Source organism: Cherax quadricarinatus, chromosome 21, assembly GCF_038502225.1.
Source record: "Cherax quadricarinatus isolate ZL_2023a chromosome 21, ASM3850222v1, whole genome shotgun sequence".
NCBI classification, from domain to species: Eukaryota; Metazoa; Arthropoda; class Malacostraca; order Decapoda; family Parastacidae; genus Cherax; species Cherax quadricarinatus.
Window position 1 is genome coordinate 18,208,197 of NC_091312.1, and position 22,611 is coordinate 18,230,807.

The 22,611-nt window shown below is 38.1% G+C and overlaps 1 protein-coding gene across 1 annotated transcript; it reads left to right on the plus strand.

Moving 5' to 3' along the window:
• Positions 1-206: 206 nt before the first annotated feature.
• LOC128689118 (mite allergen Der p 7) lies at positions 207-19,897 on the plus strand. Its single transcript, XM_070087277.1, has 6 exons — positions 207-281; positions 10,811-10,902; positions 15,367-15,491; positions 17,070-17,225; positions 18,113-18,264; positions 19,520-19,897. Exons 2-6 carry the CDS (start codon positions 10,842-10,844, stop codon positions 19,749-19,751), a joined length of 726 nt encoding a protein of 241 aa, XP_069943378.1. The 5' UTR covers positions 207-281; positions 10,811-10,841; the 3' UTR covers positions 19,752-19,897.
• Positions 19,898-22,611: the final 2,714 nt, after the last annotated feature.

A 22,611-nucleotide genomic window follows, 5' to 3' on the forward strand; every position in this document is an offset into this window, starting at 1 on the left:
GTCTGTAGTTTAGTGCTTCATGTCTGTCTCCTTTTTTAAAGATTGGGACTACATTTGCTGTCTTCCATGCCGTGTGTGTGTGTGTGTGTGTGTGTGTGTGTGTGTGTGTGTGTGTGTGTGTGTGTGTGTGTGTGTGTGTGTGTGTGTGTGTGGCGTGCATGCCCACCCGTGCGTGTCAAGGGCACAGGCTTGGACACATATATATTTATAAGGAACAGCCGTAGTCGTCTGTTTGCTAGTCGAGTCTGGTGTGTGGGCGTTCGAGCTTCTCAACCGTGAAGGTGATTACTACACTCTTTCCTGGTTTAAATTTTATGCTTTTTATAATGAACCCATTCCTATCCTGTGGAGGGTAGTTAGAAGATTACAGAGAAATGTGTTTAGTCCAGGAATTGTGCTGCGTCTCTCTTTTAATTCAAAAAGTTACATTAATGATGATCTGTTTGCAGTAGGCGAAGCTGGGGTATTCTTGAAGATTTTTTTTTAATATAACATTGTGAATGAAACACGAACTTTTCAAGAATATTTGTGAAAGAAATGTCTCGAAATACAGATTTTTGGGGGGCATTCATGTCCATAGTGATTCAAGTTTTAGTGATATTTCTGCTGGCAATGCTTATTATTACTATTATTTGCATTTTTAATACCGATAGTTTTAATAAAAATTAATAACACTAAAAATAAAAAAAAAATAGTAGTAATAGTAGTACTTCAGTAATAGAGATAAATAAGGTAGAAAGCCTAAGAAGCGAATAGATTTATATGTTAAAAGAACAAGCAGTGTGATACTAGATGTGGAGGTGGAGGTGCTGGAGGGAATACTGCGAATGAAGATGAAATGGAGGCAGAAGTTTGTTTTGTTTATGTCAAGGAGGAATGAAAGAAGAGGCACGAGTATGAAGGACGTGAAGAAAACAGTTAGATTGAGATTTTACAGCCGAAGAGACATCCCATATCCATCCTTTGCACGGTAGCCCAAGAGCGTATGGATACTCAAAAGACCCAGGAACTAGGCCCCAAAAGGGTTAACAGGAGTTTATCTGGATTTATATCTACAGTTGGCTATTCTGTTGCGAGTTTATCTGTTGCAAGCAAATATCTTGATATATCACATTGGTTATTATACGATTGCAATATTCCTTAAGTGGACAATAAAGCATATAGTGTTAAAGACAGTTGTGGAAAATTACATTTAGCTGAATGTATCATTATATACATAACTGTAAATGAACACAGATAATTATTATTTATCAGTTAGACAAGTAGGAATTTGGGACATCTAGGTCGCAAAAAATGTCCCCCTTTGATACCTACCACTGTCATATCCACAAGTTGCTCTGGACCTATTAATCATAAATGAAATATACATCACCAGGAATGCTGGTAAATATATAAATTTGTGGACTGTATGTTAAAAATAATAAATTATTATATATATATATATATATATATATATATATATATATATATATATATATATATATATATATATATATATATATATATATATATATATATATACACACACATTTATACAACAGAAGGAGAATATATCTTAATCATATCACTCACCAATTTGACCGGCGATTAATGTGTCATGTACAGGACCCCCCCTTTTGCCTACATTTATAAAGAATTTACTGGCCAGAAATTAAACATAATTTAGACAGCTTATCTGAGGTTCCTAGAGTTGTCCTGTCTTGTCGCCTGATTCTCAAATTATGCAGGAATGCACATCCAACAATTTCGCCTCCTATTTGAGAGGTGTCAGCCCAATTTTAACCTCTAGAGCACGAAAAATTCTTCCCATTATTCACGTGTTATTCAATTCAAACAAAATGGCGACTGTCCTCCTGTGCAGACGCAGGCTTTCCGTTTTTTGTGACATAAATATTATTAAATACAGTATGGCCATCTATTTACATATAACTACTGTATTTCTGGAAAATATATACAGTATTTTCCACACTGCGGCCGGGCAGAGTTCGTTGCTAAACGACTCAAATTACTCCTTCCTTTAGGAGACGATTCCAGCCGGTTCTGGCTTGAGTGGCTGTTCTCCTAGTAGGTCTTACTACGATTTCATTTTCCGGTATCACTTGGTCAGCGTTATCTTCCGTATCACTCGTGTCACTTTCCCTCAGATTTTCATTTACGTTTGATTGAACACCTAATTCCAAGGGAATCAATTTATTAATTGTGCATAAACTTTCCTGGCCACGACACAACACTTTGACATTCCTGACACCTTGTGCATCTGGGTACAATGTTCGATGTTGTTCAGTATCAATCAACACAATGTCACCTAGTTGAATGTTCTGTCGATTTACTGCCTCTGTCGCACCATAAAAGTGTTCATGTAGTGTAAGAAGATATTCCTTACGCCACACATTAGACCAATGATCAATTACTTTATTTAACATTTTAAATTTATTACACAACACTGCCGCATCATTGTAATCTTCATCACTTTCTTCCGGATTATCTCTATAGACAGGGGCAGCTTCCAATTTCCTTCCACATATTAGGTGAGAAGGTGTTAATACATCTGCATCAGGTGTATCATTCATGTACGAGAGAGGCCTATTATTTATACGATTTTCCACTTCCACTAACACTGCATGGAATTCTTCCAAATTAATTCTCTTCCGGTGTAGTACTTTACAGAGACATGTCTTCAATGTGCCTATCAGTCTTTCGTACAGCCCCCCCTGCCAAGGGGCTCTAGGAGTAATTAATTTCCAGGTACACCCTCGCTGGGTTAACAGAGATTGAACATCGTTACTATTATTTAATTCTATAAAGTGTTGAGCACCTGCTACAAAATTTGTGGCATTACCCGAAATCATCAATCTCAGACAGGATCTCCTAGGTGCAAATTTTCGAAACAGCTGTATAAACTGTTCTGAAGACAAGTCCTGCCCTAGTAGCAGTACAGGTGAACAAACATACACTTTCAGTGGAACACCATTTGACGTACCTGTTAAAATTATTGGACCACTATAGTCTACACCTGTTACATCAAATGATTTCTCTAATTGTACACGCTCCTTTGGCAATGGTGGAGGACCTGGGTACATATAGGATCTGGCATCCACACGGCAACATATTACACAAGATTTAATCACCCTTTTTACACTTTTCTGTCCTTGTGAAATCCAGAAAGTTTCCCTAATACAATTTAAGGTATCTTGTACCCCACCATGCATTACATTTTTATGGGCATTTAGAACAATCAAATTTGTTAGATGATGAGTTTTGGGCAGTAAGATAGGGTGTTTAGCATAATCACCCAATTCAGCATTTTGTAACCCACCTCTGCACCTAATTACATTGTTCTCTAAATACAGCCCCAATTTCTCTATTATGGAACCTTTCACAATTTTTCTTTCCATCATCAATTTAATCTCATTTCCATACATTTCTTCTTGTACCCTCTTTGTCCAATATTCAAGAGGATGTGAAAACTTATATGATATATTCATCTTGTTTAGAAATTTAAACACCAACTTAGTTACATTGATTAGTTTGGGTAAAGAAGAATACCTATTCATATCAATGGCTAAGGAAGGACAAACTATTGGAGCGATGGTCACAGTAATTTCAACAGGAGCAATATACACCTTTTGTACAGGCCAATTAGATTTATTTACCAACCAGCTCGGTCCTTTAAATCATGATACAGCATTTACAAATTTAGCATAAGGTAAACCTCGAGACAAGAAATCAGCTGGATTCTCCTCACCAGGTATATGGTTAAATGTTAACATATGCTGACCCAAACAATTAAACTTCTCTTGCATCTGATTAATTTCAGTGACTCTGTTTTGTACGTACACAATTTTACTGTTTCCATTACGAATCCATTGTAAGGATACCTCATTATCAGACCAAATTACAGTGTCACTAATATTTATCTCCTGCAACTTATTTCTTATATAATTAGCTAATTTGACACCTACATAAATGGCTGTTAACTCCAACTGAGGTAAGGTACGTGATTTAATTGGAGACACTTTAGCCTTAGACATAACAAGAGAAATAACACTATTACATTGAAGGTAAGCAACTGCTCCATATGCCAATTTTGAAGCATCACAAAAAATGTGGAGTACATTTTTCCCATTTGTATTGGTCACCTGGCGTGAGAACTCCAACATTGGATTTTTTTCATAATCACCAATTAATTCATCCCACCTGTTAATGAATTCCTCAGGTAGAATTTCATCCCAAGCACATTTAAGTTTCCATGCTTCATGAATTAATAATTTCCCTCTTATAGTAAGTGGTGACACTAAGCCTAGTGGATCAAAACATTTGGAAACTTCAGCAAGCAAAACTCTCTTAGTTAATTTACTGGTCATACTGTAATTATTAGGTTTTAACATTAACAAATCTCTCTCAGTATCCCAAGTTAAACCCAATACATTACTACATTTTGGCACTTCATCTCCAGGGTAATCTTTACTTATTTTGTCCTTTAATTTGGACGAATTACTATTCCATTCCCTCAGAGGCATATTTGCACTTTGCATTATTTTATTAGCCTCTCCATAAGTAATTAACAGCTCCTCTTCATTTGACGTCACACCCAGGAAATTGTCCACATAAAATTGTTTGCTCATTACTTTACTCAGTGGACTTCCCGTACGTTTAAGGTGTGCATTTATCATCGCTTGAAGTAGGAATGGACTGGATGTAGCACCAAATAATACGCTCCTAAAGCGAAAGGTTTTCAGAGGGCTAAGTGGGTCACTAGGATTCTCAGGCCATAAGAAGTGGGTACAATCCCGGTCAGCCTCTTGTAAACCCACTCTTAGGAAAGCTTTACTTATGTCAGCCGTAAAGGCATAATGCTTCACTCTGAAATTTAATAAGATATCTCCTAATTTTTCCGTCAACGATGGCCCTGTCATCAAACAGTCATTTAAACTAGGTACATTTTTGTTACTCCTGGCACTACAATTGAACACAGTCCTCAAAGGAGTGGTCTTAGAATCCTTCTTCACTCTGTGATGGGGCAAATAGTGACCATAAATTTTGGCTTGCTCGGGAGGTACCTCTTCTATAAATTTATTAATTAATTGTTCAGCAATTATATCATTATAGGTAGTTAACAATTCTGGTGTCTTACTCAGTTCGTGGAGCTGAGCCTTTAACTGTCCATATGTCATTCTGTAATTAGTGGGCAATTCTGGATGGTTCAGTCTCCACGGAAGTCGTACCCAGTATTGTCCAGATTCAAATTTTACATCTTTCAGATACTGCTCCTGAGTAAAAGAATCGTCTGGACTTTCTTCATTTACATTTATTCCAATGCTGTCTAATTCCCACAATTTATGCACTGGCTCAACACCATCCTCTATGGAAGAATTATACTGGGGTACGATTTCATGAGTAAGACACACAGCTATGGTATTTGTAGTTTCCTCTAGTCATGAATTATTATTACGAGGAATCCTACCATACATTACATGGCCTCCTGCAGTCTTCAAAAGGGTGACACCCCATTTCTTTACCATACCCTTTACAAAGGAGGCATAATAGTCACTTCCTGTCAAAATATTTATTGGGCCTACAGAATCATCACTTACACCAGAAGGTGCTAATTTTACATTATGTGAGAGTCTTTCTGTAGCTTTACTAAGCCCTACTGTAGATATTCTCTCTGGAAGTCTATCTACAATTACTGCATTAACACGTTTTTTCTCATTGCCTAAACTGACAGTTACATAAACAGTGTCATACAATTGAGCCCTTTTATCTGAGAGAAAACCAGATAATTTTAGAGTTGTAGGATCTCCCATTTGTACTTTCATCCCATTAAGACATTTACGTTTAATGAAAGTACGTTGTGATCACTGGTCTAATAATGCAGTTACATTTTTTGATTTATGCCTTTTATCATCAAATTTTACCTGTAACTCAGGTAAGGCTACTTCAGCAAAACCATCATTATTAACATTAGCAGCAATTTTTACATTAGCTACTATTGTGTCAGGATTGTCAACATTATCATTATTATCAACATTATCATATAGACCCTTACACATGACTATATGGTGTCTTCCTTTGTGACATTGATAACAGTTGTTTAATTTGGCATGACAATCCTTTACATTGTGATTACCTAGACATCTGATACATCTGTCAAGTTCCTCCAATCTTTCAACTTTATCATTCCATGAATTGTATGCAATGCAATTCTTAGAAAAATGAGTACCCTTGCAGAAGAGACAATCTCTGTTTTCTTTGACTGGTTTCTTATTAACTGGGCTACTCTTAGGAGGGTACTTATTCTTCTTACCTTGTGGAGAATCATTATTTCTGATTCCTGCTAATTGATATACATCTATGCAACTCTTTTTAGGAAAGGAAATTTGATTATTACCATTGGGATAATTTTTCCCTTTGTGAAACTTGACAGATACCTCAGAGTTATTATGTGTTGCATCTTTAAAATGAGTTAGTTGGATGGTCTGCAACTGAACAATTAATTCTTGTAGACCTAGTCTTATTTCCTCCAGACCAAAATAACCCTTGTGATATTTGTTTGAAAGCAATTCAAGTGTTTTACAGCTTAATTTATTCTGTACCATGGCACTCAATAACCAGTCTGATTCCTTCAGATTATATTTATTACTTAAAGTTTTGAGAGTGCTCTCCAGTTTAACTCTAAACTGCTGTAAACCTTTGTAAGTGTGATCTGGAGATTTTAAATTAACAATGATATTCACTAGATCCAACCTACTTTGTTCTATATTACCATAAGTGACCTTCAACAAGTCAACTGCTTCCTTGTAAGAGTCATCTACATTGGGAAAGGCTTGTATGAGTATGTAAGCATCTCCTCTTACCTGTCCTTTGAGGTAAAATAACTTAGTTACACAGGCTAGGTCATTCCTGTCATGCACAGCTTCTTTAAAAATTTACCAAAATTCCTCCCAATTTTTACCAGGATTAAATACAGGTAAACATAGTTCTGGGAGTTTTGGCAAAGACATATTATTTGTTGGAGCAGACTGATTAACTGCCTGGTTTACACATTTTAATTTATTCAAGGCCTGACTTTTACAAGAAAGAATCTTTTCCTCTAATTCATAATACTGATTAATCATGAGATCTACTTCAGTCTCATCTACACAGTTTACTAATAAATCTCCTTCATATTTGTTGTAATATAATTTGTATGAATCATATCTATTACCTAAAAGCTTCTAAATACAATGTTAAATCATCAGTATTCACAGTTTCTTGATTCATTAATTCCAAGCACTTATTATATGTCTTGGTTACATGAACTTTTCTAGCCTGTACTGATGCTTTCTTTACTCTATATTCCATATGTTTGTCTTTTATATTAATTTCCTCATTTTCAGCCATGATGCAATGTATTAAATTTAACTTAATAACGCTGATTATGTACTAAATTATGCACTTTATAAAGGTAAATAGTACAACTTACCTTTGAATAAATCCTAGCTACCTGAGCTTAGCAATTACATGTAAGAAATTTATATAAATTTTAAATGTACATTAATAGAAATCTTTAGCCAGCCTTGGCTTATCAAAATTAATATTATACAAATTAATAAATCCTTTGCCAGAATTTGGCATAGCAAAGTCAATATTATACACATTAATATTAGTTACACTTGGCTTATCAATTACATATACACTGATATAAATCTTGGCCAGAATTATCTTATCAAATTAATATTATACAAATACATTAATATAAATCCTAGCCACTTTGGCTTTGCAGAATTAATATACACATTAATATGATTAGCTACACTTGGCTTATCAATTACACATACACTTATACACATTAATATAATCTTTAGCCACCCTTGAGCTTAGCTTATCCAAATTAATATTGTAATAATTATAATCCACTACACATCAAGTAAATTTGTGAACTTAACATCCACATCCTTCTGTCATTTCACATATAATTATTAAGTAATTAACTAATTAATGACTTCACTAATTACCTCCGGTTCAAGAAGGACCAACAGGCAAATTAAATTTGGAAAATTACATTTAGCTGAATGTATCATTATGTACATAACAGTAAATGAATACAGATAATTATTATTTATCAGTTAGACAAGTAGGAATTTGGGACACCTAGGTCGCAAAAAATGTCCCCCTTTGATACCTACCACTGTCATATCCACAAGTTGCTCTGGACCTATTAATCATAAATGAAATATACATCACCAGGAATGCTGGTAAATATATAAATTTGTGGACTGTATGTTAAAAATAATAAATTATATATATATATATATATATATATATATATATATGTATATATATATATATATATATATATATATATATATATATATATATATATATATATATATATATATATATATATATATATATATATATATATATATATATATATATATATATATATATATATATATATATATATATATATATATATATATATATATATATATATATATATATATATATACATTTATACAACAGAAGGAGAATATATCTTAATCATATCACTCACCAATTTGACCGGTGATTAATGTGTCATGTACAGGACCCCCCCTTTTGCCTACATTTATGAAGAATTTACTGGCCAGAAATTAAACATAATTTAGACAGCTTATCTGAGGTTTCTGGAGTTGTCCTGTCTTGTCACCTGATTCTCAAATTATGCAGGAATGCACATCCAAGAATTTCGCCTCCTATTTGAGAGGTGTCAGCCCAATTTTAACCTCTAGAGCACGAAAATTCTTCCCATTATTCACAACGTGTTATTCAATTCAAACAAAATGGCGACTGTCCTCCTGCGCAGACGCAGGCTTTCCGTTTTCTATTACATAAATATTATTAAATACAGTATGGCCATCTATTTACATATAAGTACTGTATTTCTGGAAAATATATACAGTATTTTCCACAACAGTGACCAGAGGGCTGGCCACATAGTTTGCATTTGGTTTAGTCTTCATCTGTGTGTCTGCCAAACTGCCAGACAAACTTGTAACCAAGCCTAAGCCTACAACATCAGTCAATTCGCATTGCAAGTTGCCTCATAAACGTACTTACCTACGTTTATGTTATCATAGTAGATGATAGATCTATTCAGGCTTCTAAATTCATTCCTATAACATTCATTTTCATTATTTACTTCTCTCCTAATATTATTTCCAATAAGGTTATATTCTACATTCGCCTTTAGGATACTTTTCTGTCTAATCTTTCAACTTTATTATGAAGGAGCATTCCAATGTGAGTTGGAATCCATAACAATTGTACATTAATTATTTTTTCCCTGGAATTTTTAGTATCTATACCTGGCTTCTCCAGTGAACATGTTAGTCAATTTTTGAGTCAAGAGCCTTCAGTGATGACACAGAATCATTAATAATCACAGAGTCAGGTTCAGTTTCATAAATTAACTTTAACGCCATTAATATGGCAAAGAATTCCGTTTGCTATCCTAATTCAACATAATTCCTGTCATTATTATTTCGTGAGTAGGCTGCAAGTGGTAACAAAATGGATGGGATTTAATAAAGTTCGCGTTGTAATGTTTGGTGCATGTGTGTGTGTGTTTGACGGAAGGAAAGGTATCCATGGAGTGAATGCTGGTATAGAGTTAAGGGAGATAAGAGAGAACGAAAGAATTACAGGATAAAAAGTCTACTGAGTATACTAGGTAATATCTAAGGCAAAATAGTGAGCGTCAGGTTGATTTGAAAGAAAGTAATATTGACGGCGATTGGAAATACAGAACTGTTTTTGACAGTGAAAAGATATGACGAAAATTGACAGATTGGAAAAATTGATAAAAAAGTTATTGACAGGTTGGAAAGATTGAAAGTATGATTGACAGTGTTTGCCAAATATAAAATATAATTGATACTCATTACTACAGTCATTATACAAAGAAAAAATGGAGTTGTATTAAATATTTGTTGTAAAGTAAAAGGACACAAGTGCAACTGATGTGACATTTTTATTGTGGTAACGTTTCGCTCTCCAGGAGCTTTGTCAAGCCATTTATTAAATATTTGTTGATGTAAACTATTGATTAAGTAGTAAATTATTGAAAGATGTAAGGATAATTGGAGAGTGAAATCAACCTCTAGGTACACGGGGAAGAAGAAGATTATTTTCCCGTAAAAAAAAGAGCCTTTGAAATAAAGATGGGATATCACTGTGGTTGTTTAATATATTCATAACTACAATTGTTAGATAAGTAAATGATGGTGTTAAGGATAGAAGAGATCTTTAAAATAAACAATCTTCAATAAGATAAGCTGTGCAAGTTCCTGTTTTCAGATGATACAGTGCGATTAGGAGATTCAGTAAAGAGGTTACAAAAGAATAGGAGGAGTTTGGAAGGGTGCGTTGCATAAAGAAATTTAAAGGGAATGCAGGAAAACAAAATAAAAGGAAGGAAGGTGACAGACATAAACAAAATAAAATGGAATCTTCAGAGACTAAATAGGCAGGAAGAAATATGAAGTAAAAGTTGAAAGTAAATAATGATAGGAGAGATGAATTAAATTATAGACAGTATAAGATTATAGTGGTAACAATGATTTTATAAAATTGCGAAGAGTGTTTTTTACATGTTAAAGTGACGAGTAGATTGATAGTGATGTTATTTCTGTGATCAAAGGTCTGGTAGCATGTAGCTTATAATTCAAAGAGCGGAAGAGGATTATTAAAATGGTTATGTGATCTTTCCTCACTCCTCCCTTTCATCCTTCAGTTCTCCTTATCCCCCTCAGCATTTGATTAACTTCCGCTCTCTCCTGCACAGATCCAGGAGCGGAACAGCAAGATTCATCGTGATGTTGTCTCGAGTCGCTGCGGTGATTGTGTTGTGCCTGGGATGTGTAACAGCTGCTCCAGGTCAGTAGTTCTAACTACCCTTCCACCTCTTTTCTGGTAGCAGACGTACTAATCGACACAACTACCCGGAATCTCTCTTCAACAACACTGCAAGCTCCTGAAATGTTGGCTGCAATACGGAAAGCATGCAGTTATCATTCATATATATATATATATATATATATATATATATATATATATATATATATATATATATATATATATATATATATATATATATATATATATATATATATATATATATATTTGGATAACTGAAGGGTAATGAACACTTGCCACTGTTCAGTAACAGCTTCTATGGAGACAAACTCAGAAGACTAACTGATCTGCATATTTCGATCCTCTTCTGCTGAAGAGGGTCCCAGAAGGGGATCGAAATATACCGATCAATTAATCTTCTGAGCTTCTGTCTCCATGTGAACTATTATTGAACATATTATATATGCATGTATATATTTATTATTTATAAGATGCTCCTAGAATCGTGGTATCCTCCTCCGGCCAACAACCTTACCTTTGAAATGTCAGATGGGCAAGGCACCGTGTTAGCCACCCTATCCTAGTATGGTCCACTCATCCCAGAGGGTTATGACTAACCACATTTCTAGCTGGCCAAGATGATGTACAGGAAAGTGGTTTAGCATGGCAAGTGTCAAATGCAAGACGAAGTCCCCATAACAGAACTCTGAATGAGCTGCATCTTCTAAAACACTCGCCTGTTGCTCAAAGTGTCAGGTATATAATTGTGGTGAGAAATGTTTCTTATAAATGAAGCCTGGAAGTTTTTTTAAATCCCCTCTATGGGTATTACATATCACAGGTTGTAACAGGAGTTTTTAATTTCATTAGACTGCTTTACAAAAATGAAAAAGTTCATGGCTATTTACTTCAGATGAAACACTAAATCCGTATGAGTCGTACAGTGCCTGGAAAAGGAGAAGGGGTTAATGGTAATCAGGCTTATACCGAGGGAAAGGGGCAGCGTTAATTCCTTTGATCGAGAGTCCATTATCAGCTTCAAGAAATCCCTTTTGAAGGGTGACTTTTGTTAATGCTTGTGAGCCACAAAATATTCAACCCGTGGCCCTTCAACAGCCAGCCTCGTGGGCCAGATGACTCCGCGAGGGTGCAGATGGACTACTCTCCCCTAGACCACTCAGACCACTCTGCCCTAGACCACTCCGCCCTAAACCACTACCCTAGACCACTCTCCCCCTGACCACTCAGACCAAACCATACCCCCGGCCGGGATTGAACCCGCGGTCATAGAGTCTCAAAACTCCAGACCGCGGGTTCAATCCCGGCCGGGGGTATGGTTTGTTTGCAATCGTGTCATTACGATTTCTTGAGTCACTCAGACCACTCTGCCCTAGACCACTCCGCCCTAAACCACTGCCCTAGACCACTCTCCCCTAGACCACTGAGACCACTCTGCTATAGACCATTAAGATAAAAGCACCAAAAGGAGGATATTTATTTAATCCATCGGTTGTTGTGCTAAAAATATCTTTTTCTCAGTAATCGGTGTCACTCAGATTTGAGAGTAAGAATTTCTAGGCTCCTCTTGATTGTCAGTGCAAACTGCGATTTCAACGTTTTCTCAAACTTAAACTGGATAAAGGATTGAAGGGTTGTCTATTTAGTGAACAAAATTTGATTTTATATGAGAAATGATTTAAATTTCTAAATATTATAAAAACATAACTAAGCGCTAAAGCCACGAGTTGTCATACAGCATCGCCGAAACCAAAGTGAGAGACTAAGGCTTTCGAATGAATTAACAGGGCGTTTATAATGAATTTACTCTAGTTTCTTGAAATGAAGATTATAGACTTGGAGTCTTATTTGAAGACTGCGAGCGGTGTAAATGTCACTGATTTTTGTTGTTGAGGGTGGCGAGAGTGCGAGCAATGTTTTATACAGAATATGTACCGTGAATGGCATTGTGTGCGATTTAAGTACGATATACATGTATATAAACAGCTATTGGAGGATAGATGGGCTAATGAGAGCATAGGCAATGGGGTCGAAGAGGTATGGGGTAGGTTTAAAAATGTAGTGTTAGAGTGTTCAGCAGAAGTTTGTGGTTACAGGAAAGTGGGTGCAGGAGGGAAGAGGAGCGATTGGTGGAATGATGATGTAAAGAGAGTAGTAAGGGAGAAAAAGTTAGCATATGAGAAGTTTTTACAAAGTAGAAGTGATGCAAGGAGGGAAGAGTATATGGAGAAAAAGAGAGAAGTTAAGAGAGTGGTGAAGCAATGTAAAAAGAGAGCAAATGAGAGAGTGGGTGAGATGTTATCAACAAATTTTGTTGAAAATAAGAAAAAGTTTTGGAGTGAGATTAACAAGTTAAGAAAGCCTAGAGAACAAATGGATTTGTCAGTTAAAAATAGGAGAGGAGAGTTATTAAATGGAGAGTTAGAGGTATTGGGAAGATGGAAGGAATATTTTGAGGAATTGTTAAATGTTGATGAAGATAGGGAAGCTGTGATTTCGTGTATAGGGCAAGGAGGAATAACATCTTGTAGGAGTGAGGAAGAGTCAGTTGTGAGTGTGGGGGAAGTTCGTGAGGCAGTAGGTAAAATGAAAGGGGGTAAGGCAGCCGGGATTGATGGGATAAAGATAGAAATGTTAAAAGCAGGTGGGGATATAGTTTTGGAGTGGTTGGTGCAATTATTTAATAAATGTATGGAAGAGGGTAAGGTACCTAGGGATTGGCAGAGAGCATGCATAGTTCCTTTGTAGAAAGGCAAAGGGGATAAAAGAGAGTGCAAAAATTATAGGGGGATAAGTCTGTTGAGTGTACCTGGTAAAGTGTATGGTAGAGTTATAATTGAAAGAATTAAGAGTAAGACGGAGAATAGGATAGCAGATGAACAAGGAGGCTTTAGGAAAGGTAGGGGGTGTGTGGACCAGGTGTTTACAGTGAAACATATAAGTGAACAGTATTTAGATAAGGCTAAAGAGGTCTTTGTGGCATTTATGGATTTGGAAAAGGCGTATGACAGGGTGGATAGGGGGGCAATGTGGCAGATGTTGCAAGTGTATGGTGTAGGAGGTAGGTTACTGAAAGCAGTGAAGAGTTTTTACGAGGATAGTGAGGCTCAAGTTAGAGTATGTAGGAAAGAGGGAAATTTTTTCCCAGTAAAAGTAGGCCTTAGACAAGGATGTGTGATGTCACCGTGGTTGTTTAATATATTTATAGATGGGGTTGTAAGAGAAGTAAATGCGAGGGTCTTGGCAAGAGGCGTGGAGTTAAAAGATAAAGAATCACACACAAAGTGGGAGTTGTCACAGCTGCTCTTTGCTGATGACACTGTGCTCTTGGGAGATTCTGAAGAGAAGTTGCAGAGATTGGTGGATGAATTTGGTAGGGTGTGCAAAAGAAGAAAATTAAAGGTGAATACAGGAAAGAGTAAGGTTATGAGGATAACAAAAAGATTAGGTGATGAAAGATTGAATATCAGATTGGAGGGAGAGAGTATGGAGGAGGTGAACGTATTCAGATATTTGGGAGTGGACGTGTCAGCGGATGGGTCTATGAAAGATGAGGTGAATCATAGAATTGATGAGGGAAAAAGAGTGAGTGGTGCACTTAGGAGTCTGTGGAGACAAAGAACTTTGTCCTTGGAGGCAAAGAGGGGAATGTATGAGAGTATAGTTTTACCAACGCTCTTATATGGGTGTGAAGCGTGGGTGATGAATGTTGCAGCGAGGAGAAGGCTGGAGGCAGTGGAGATGTCATGTCTGAGGGCAATGTGTGGTGTGAATATAATGCAGAGAATTCGTAGTTTGGAAGTTAGGAGGAGGTGCGGGATTACCAAAACTGTTGTCCAGAGGGCTGAGGAAGGGTTGTTGAGGTGGTTCGGACATGTAGAGAGAATGGAGCGAAACAGAATGACTTCAAGAGTGTATCAGTCTGTAGTGGAAGGAAGGCGGGGTAGGGGTCGGCCTAGGAAGGGTTGGAGGGAGGGGGTAAAGGAGGTTTTGTGTGCGAGGGGCTTGGACTTCCAGCAGGCATGCGTGAGCGTGTTTGATAGGAGTGAATGGAGACAAATGGTTTTTAATACTTGACGTGCTGTTGGAGTGTGAGCAAAGTAACATTTATGAAGGGATTCAGGGAAACCGGCAGGCCGGACTTGAGTCCTGGAGATGGGAAGTACAGTGCCTGCACTCTGAAGGAGGGGTGTTAATGTTGCAGTTTAAAAACTGTAGTGTAAAGCACCCTTCTGGCAAGACAGTGATGGAGTGAATGATGGTGAAAGTTTTTCTTTTTCGGGCCACCCTGCCTTGGTGGGAATCGGCCGGTGTGATAATAAAAAAAAAAATACATGTATAGTGAGTGTGTGTGTGTGTGTGTGTGTGTGTGTGTGTGTATACATACTAACATACACACAGCGTTTCTATGCGCACATACACAAGCGGTCATGTGGTAAAAGCATACTGGTCACCTTTCCCTTGCAGGGCCCAAGGAGGACAGCCTGAACCACTATATGGATCTGGTGATGGACAACGTTCAAGTCCTCATCATTGAGAACGGCTTCGACCCAACACCTTTGCCCAACGCTTCCGTGGGCTTCAGTGATGTGGTGAGTCAAGATGCAAGGTTAAAACATTGTGCGGCTTGTGGGAGTCATAGTGAGATATGCCAAGAGCTGGCTTCCGTAAGGTACAGAGGTTTCTCGGGCGTGTGCTAGGCTTCCTTTCGGAATGAGGGCTTTCGGAGGGTTGTCCTGTATTCTATAAGAACTACAGTAGGTAGTTCTCTTTGGACTCAAAAGATATATTTTAACTTTTCAGAATATAAGATGGCTTCATTAGCTTTCTTGCAGCATATTTTAGATTTGTAAGAGGTGTGCTATACTTCCAGTCAAATAAAGACCCTGAAGCTGGAACTCAACTCTCACAAAAGAAAAATGACGAGATGATGAGAGAAAATATAAGTGTTATCCTTCCACACACACACACACACACACACACACACACACACACACACACACACACACACACACACACACACACACACACACACACACACAGTTTTAAGATGAGGTATGATACAGCTCATTTAGCAGGGGGAGAGAGAGGACCCAGTAGCGACTAGTGAAGAGCTTAAAGGGTCAGGAGCCATGAATCGACCCCTGCAACCACAATTAGGTGATTACACAGAAGCCAGGAGCTGAGGCTCGACCCTTGCAACCATATATAGTCGAGTATGCTACACACAAACGGAACAAAAACGAGAAAAATGTTTTTTTTTTCCTGTTATTGTAGCCTAATGGTAGACAGACCATTCTGCACATACTCAAAAAGGCCCAAGTTTGATTGCCCGGTGTAATGAAACACGTTTCCCTATGAACTCAGATTATGTTGTAATAAACGGTTGTCACTGAATAAACAGAAGGATGGATGAGAGGCTCGAACCGTGGTCCCAGAACTGACAGGTCCATCTCTCTACCGCCTCGGGTACCGGGCTTCTCATAGGGAAGATACAGAACTATTACTTACTGTACTATATGGTGTCAAAGGCACCTACTGTAACCCAACTGAATTCCTCCCTTCAGCCCAGGAGTTTCAGCAGTAAATCTGTTACCTCCCTCAAGGCCATATCGTCTAAGAACTCAGAGTCGTAATAAACAGCAGTCCATGAATAAACAAAAAGATTGACGAGAGGCTCGAACCGTGGTCCAAGTCCTAGATGTTAACTGTAATAAGTTATACTTGACATTTTACGAAGTTGTCTAGGGTTACATAACCCTTAATGTGTGTTATATTCTATAACTTCAGTTCCCCTCAAGGGAGGTTCCTTGACGTTGGTGAGGGGCTCTTGATCTAGGGAATTGGATCTGTGCTCCAGTTCCCTGAATTGAGCCTGAATACCTTCCATCCCTCCCCCCCCACATGCGTTGTATAATCCTAAGGGTTTAGCGCTCCCACATGATTATAATAATAATAATATAACTTCAGTTCCTTCTTAGAGGACGGGAGGATCGAGCCTCTTTTACTCTGTGCTAAATAATCCTTACGGGCTCAGCGCTTCATAAATATAATAATGATGATGATGATGATAATAATAATAATAATAATAATAATAATAATAATAATAATAATAATAATAATAATAATACTTTGAAGACTGGTGTGCTGCAGCTCAGAGTTGTTCTCAGGTGCTGGGAGTGACGTGGCACGGCGAGGCTGACATGTATAATGGTTGGCTACGAGGTCTCGCCACCATCCACCGCTCAGGCGACGCTGAGTTCCTGCGAGACGGAAACGACGTCGTCAACGGTATATCTGCTACTCTGAGCGTCGGGGAGATGAAGGTAGATTGGTGTTTGTTGTGTGTGTGTGAGAGTGGTATGGGGCAGGACCTTGAGTGTGAGCAGGGTATGAGACAGGACCTCGAATGTGAGCAGGGCATGAGGCAGGACCTCGAGTGTGAGCAGGTATGAGACAGGACTTCCAGTTTGAGCAGGGAAGGAGGCAGGACCTCGAGTGTGAGCAGGTATGAGACAGGACCTCCAGTTTGAGCAGGGAAGGAGGCAGGACCTCGAGTGTGAGCTGGGTATGAGACAAGCCTTTGTGTGTGGGCGGGATATAGCGCAGCCAGTCCACATTTTTCTTTGAAACTTTAGGCTTCATACTTTCAGCACTAGTGTACGAGAAAAAGGTTCTGATGGTTATTGCAATGTATATGAACCAATCTGCCAATTTTGTTTTTCAAATGTTGAGTTGTTTTCCTTGGAATAACTTGAGCATACCTCGTTTGAACGACTTCAGATTTTATTGGCTAATACATTTTATGAAATGGCTGACACCTTTTGACTTTTGCAGCAACTGAAGACTGTCTCTTCTTAACAACTTCAAAGAAAACTTAACACTAATTTTGGGTTGTGTAACTTGTTATTTACTAATTTTAAGAAATATGTTTATTCTCACGTAATTACTCAAGAATGACTTCCGATCAACTAGTGTTACAGGATAACTTTATGGGATAGTACAGCAACCCGAAACAAAATTCGGTTTACTTTGTTTTTCTGTCTACACTCGGGTTTTTCTCAATTCATTGACAAGTGTCCACCACACGTTCATGTTTCTCAATAGATGATCATGCATAGACCATTATAACTATGTATAAATTGCTATGTGTAGATCACTATGGGCTCCAAGCTACATGACAATCGCATATAAGTCTTCGTTCCTTCCACAGGGCCACTATGTCTTATTGGCGCAGTTCATGGACCTGGGGCCCATCGCTGACCTGGTGATGGACATTAACGGTGCCGATATCTACTTCGAGGCCTCCCTTGACCGCTCCAGGTGTCGTTTCCACGTCACTATTATGGAAGTTACCCATATCGGGTAAGTGTTAGGCGGTTGATGTTGGTGTTTCCTGAGACTATGCTGATGGGATTCCTGAGTCTATGTGGTGCTCCATCAAGTTATGGTACAGGTGTTCCATTAGATTCTAGCAATGGTGTTTCCAGAGCATATGGCCGCGATGTCCCTTAGACCAAGGTGGTGACAGTCCCAAAGATTTTAGTTGTGCTCCTTCAGACCATGGTGATGGAGCTCCATCAGACTGGTGGTGGTGGTGGAGCTCCATCAGACTGGTGATGGAGGTCTAACAGATAATAATAGTTATATCAGACTATGATTTAGGCGTATCCTCAGACTATGCTGAAAATCCTATAAGACTCAGCAACGAACTACGTATTTACGTCTTATACACAATTTGGAAATAGAAGTTGGCCGACATTTCGGTCCGCCCTGATTTTTCCTTGCGACTCACCAATGGTCCAGGACGGACCGAAACGTCGTTTAATTTCTTCTCCAATTTGTGGGTCAGTTATCAATTATTCCAGCCAGGGTACTGTGACTTTTATCATGAAATAATTTTGTTTTCTCGTGACGGTTCTTCGCCTTCATTGAAAACTATTCGTAAATTAACCTCAAGAATGTCCTGCAAATGTATTAGTGTGTAAAAGCTATGTTAGAAGTGCATCATTTGTCCTTACACAATATCTCTGTACAGTCCAGCTCAAACACTGTTCCAAACGCACCAGCATGGTTGCGTATAGGAGCGGAACTTGTTCATATATACATGAACTGACTTGCGTTCGAAAACAAACGATGTTATTATGAGGACTGGTTGGTGAGGTACGCACTATTGCTATCTTACGAACACCCTATCGTGGCACACATTCATCTTACTAGCACATAGGTAGTGTGGCACACACTAACCTTGGTATCTTTCTTTCTGACACATTTTGGTACAAACTCATCTTAATATCAGCTTACAGACAAGCTACTGTAGTACTCACTGACTTTGATAACATACATGGTGGGCACACTATTTTGGTGAGTTGTAACCTTGATATCTTCTTACAGACACATCTCTGTTATATAATAACTTAGGTATGTACTCACAGACAGTGCTGTAGTGCACACTACTCTTAGTATCTTCCTATAGATACACTACTGTCAATTACACTAACCTTGGTATCAGATACACTTTTATGGTACACACTTATTTTGGTATAATTTTACAGAGACGCTACTGAGGTCAACACAGACACGCTATTGTAGTACATATTAACTCCATGTCTTCCTACAGAAGCATCAGCGTCGACATCACTGGACTGGGACTTCTGGATTGGATCGTGGAAATAGTTGTTGACTTCGTAGTTAACCTCATGAGGTCCTTCATCAAAGACATCATTGAGGGGGTCGTGCAGGATCTCACCAACGAGGTCCTGGACGACATTGACTTGAGTATACTGGGTCCCATCATTGGCTGTGACCGAGCTAACCCCTTCATACAACCTGGCCGTCCAGTTGTTTCATGAGGCGTCTTAGGCCCACTCTGACGTCATCTTGGGCTTTCTGCAAAGTCGTGATGAATGTGAGGTCACCTTGTGCCCATTGCGATGTTATTTACTGCCTACTATGAAAAGTAGATGCATTGAAGCTGACAGTAAAGTTTAGGAAATAAGGTGTTTTCTTTTACTACTTTTAGTTTTAATAATATTTTGGTAAAAAGTTAAAGACAACAGTTGTGATTGTGGCAACAATAGTCGTGATTATGGTGACAATATTCGTGGTGGCTGGGAGAGTACTCATGATGTGTGGTGAGTGTTAGGTGGATAAGAGGTGGTGATGGTGAGGAGGGAGGGGGTGATGGGAGTTAGCATCCTCACTTACACTTACACACACACACACACACATACACACACACACACACACACACACACACACACACACACACACACACACACACACACACACGCACACACACACACTATCGCCTTGTTATCACACAGAATGTTGAATTTCCCAGCGGGACAACAGAGGCTTCAGTGATAATGTTCCCCTTGTTATTGGTTGTCCAGCGGTAAACATGTACGTATATCAGAATCACTGCCGTATATCTTTGGAATGTTTTATACTTGGTATAAGTTACATAAGCTTATACAGTATCATGAACACACTCACACGGGACCAGGAGCTGTGAATCGACCCCTGCAACTATATATATTCGAATACGCACATATTTAGGAGGCAAAAGGAAGATGGGCATATAGTGATCCAATATTTAAAAAAAAAGATAACAGGAAAGGAAGACCAACCTATAGCCCTGTTGCATTGATTAGTGTTATAAAAATATTGGAAACTATCATTAAGAGAAAACTTGAACAAACACACAGAAGGAAAATCTACAGATAAACAATTAGATTCTCGGTCTGCAAACTGAGGTATTTGAAATCTGTTTAGTTATTATGATAGCCACGGAAGGTAAAGTTAGGAATCATAAACCTAACCTTGTAAAACCCTGTGTAAAAAAAAAGTGCTTAAGAAAGAAATGGATGAGCGGATTGTGTTTATCTGAACTTGAGACTCCCATGACAGAATTGTTGGGAAATGGAAAAATATTGAGGAAGGGGGCAAGGGGAAGCAAATTGTCACTTGAATATCATACAAACGATATTGTGAGAAACTCTTATGTTAAACTAGCGAATTGTAATATAACTTATATATGAAAGGATGGAGAAATGCTAAAACAAAAAGTTGTATGCAACATGTATTGATCTTATAATGCTCAAACCTAAAAAATACATGGATAGGTTTGTTGACGAAGAGCTGAAAACCAAAGATGTCGACGCTGGCTGAAAGGAGGAAAACGGGAGATATATTATCCATATTTAAATTCATTAAAAGGTATGAAAGAATAAAAAGATTTGTTGGAGTTTGCAACAGGGATAACAAAAAGTTACAGTTGCAAATTGAGGGAAAGTGGAACCAAAGAGATGTTAGACAAATTTTCTTCGCAGTGTGGTTAACTACTGGAATGATTTAAATGAGGCGGTAGGCGCTACAACAGTGAAAATTTAAACAGATTACATAATGAATAAATAAAGAGAACTTCAAAAACACAGTTGAGCTCTTATAGCTGTAAATAGATTGCTCATTGAATCTTATTAGGCCCGTCATAGTACAGTGGATAACACACTGTCTGCTCGTTCAATGCATTGCTTGCATTCATTTCATTACGATTTCGCTAGATTACACACACAACGTAGCGTAGTTGTACAGCTACCAAGTGAAACGCTCAGGATCGAAACTTGGGCAGGGCGATACGTATAGGAAAGTCTCCAAATACTTGCTGCACTTTAGTCACCGAATTGTGTTTGGGGAGGACCGACTTTGTTCATGCCTCCGCTTCAAAAATTAGCCTCCTGAGCTATACAATACCTACTTTTGAAACTGTGTAAGCCGTCCGCCTCCTCTATAAGCTCATTCTTCTCATGTGCCATCCTGTTACCGGAGGTGTCCCGTAGCTCGATCGCTAGCGCAGCTCATACACTGAGGTCCGGAGATCGAATCCCCGGTACGGCTGGAAAACATTAGGACGTGTTTCCTTAACACACCTGCTGTCCATGTTCACCCATGAGTATAAAATGGGTACCTGGGTGTTAGTCGACTGGTGTGGGTCGCATCCTGGGACAAAACAGACCTAATTTTCCCATATTGATCTGTATAACAAGCGGCTTTCTATATAATGGTATGTCATTGATGTCAGCGAGGACTGTATACCTTGTACATGTACTTGTAGAAATAAAGATATTATTATTGCATTATGACCCATGAAATTGTAATAACAAGATTGCAAACAATCGAACCCAGAGCAGTCGAGTCCTGGGACCCCACTGGCCTGAGACTCGTGCTAGGACTCCCCGCCATGGGTTCTAAGCTAACCCGTTCTGTGAGCTATTACCTTGCAGTAAATAAAACTTAGAAGTTAGTCGGTTGTTGTGGGTCGCAGCCTAGGAGTAGGACCGAGAAAAGACGGAAATAAACCACACTGCTTGGGTTTCTATTCGCGTAGCTACTAATAGCAACAGAGTAAGTAAGTAAGTAAGTTTATTCAGGTATACACAAATACAGTTACATAGAATTATCATACATAGCAGCATATGTGTAGAGAACCTAGGATAACCCAAAAAAGTCAGACAGAGTGACTTATTTCCATTGGGGTCCTTTTACCTTATTATTATAATATAAAGGTTATAATATTTTCTTATTATTCTATAATGAAGATAACATCTTATTATCATACTAAAAAGACTATCTACTACACGAGGGTCGTTAAGACTATCTACAATACGAGGGTCATTACTAGGAATAAGGTAAAATTTACACGTATGTTAG

Excerpts from the sequence above, each read along its gene's own strand:
- LOC128689118 (XM_070087277.1), top strand. The coding sequence starts at position 10,842 with ATGTTGTCTCGAGTCGCTGCGGTGATTGTGTTGTGCCTGGGATGTGTA. Across the intron at positions 15,492-17,069 it reads CCGTGGGCTTCAGTGATGTG|GTGCTGGGAGTGACGTGGCA; the intron begins GTGAGTCAAGAT and ends AGTTGTTCTCAG. Across the intron at positions 18,265-19,519 it reads ATGGAAGTTACCCATATCGG|AAGCATCAGCGTCGACATCA; the intron begins GTAAGTGTTAGG and ends GTCTTCCTACAG.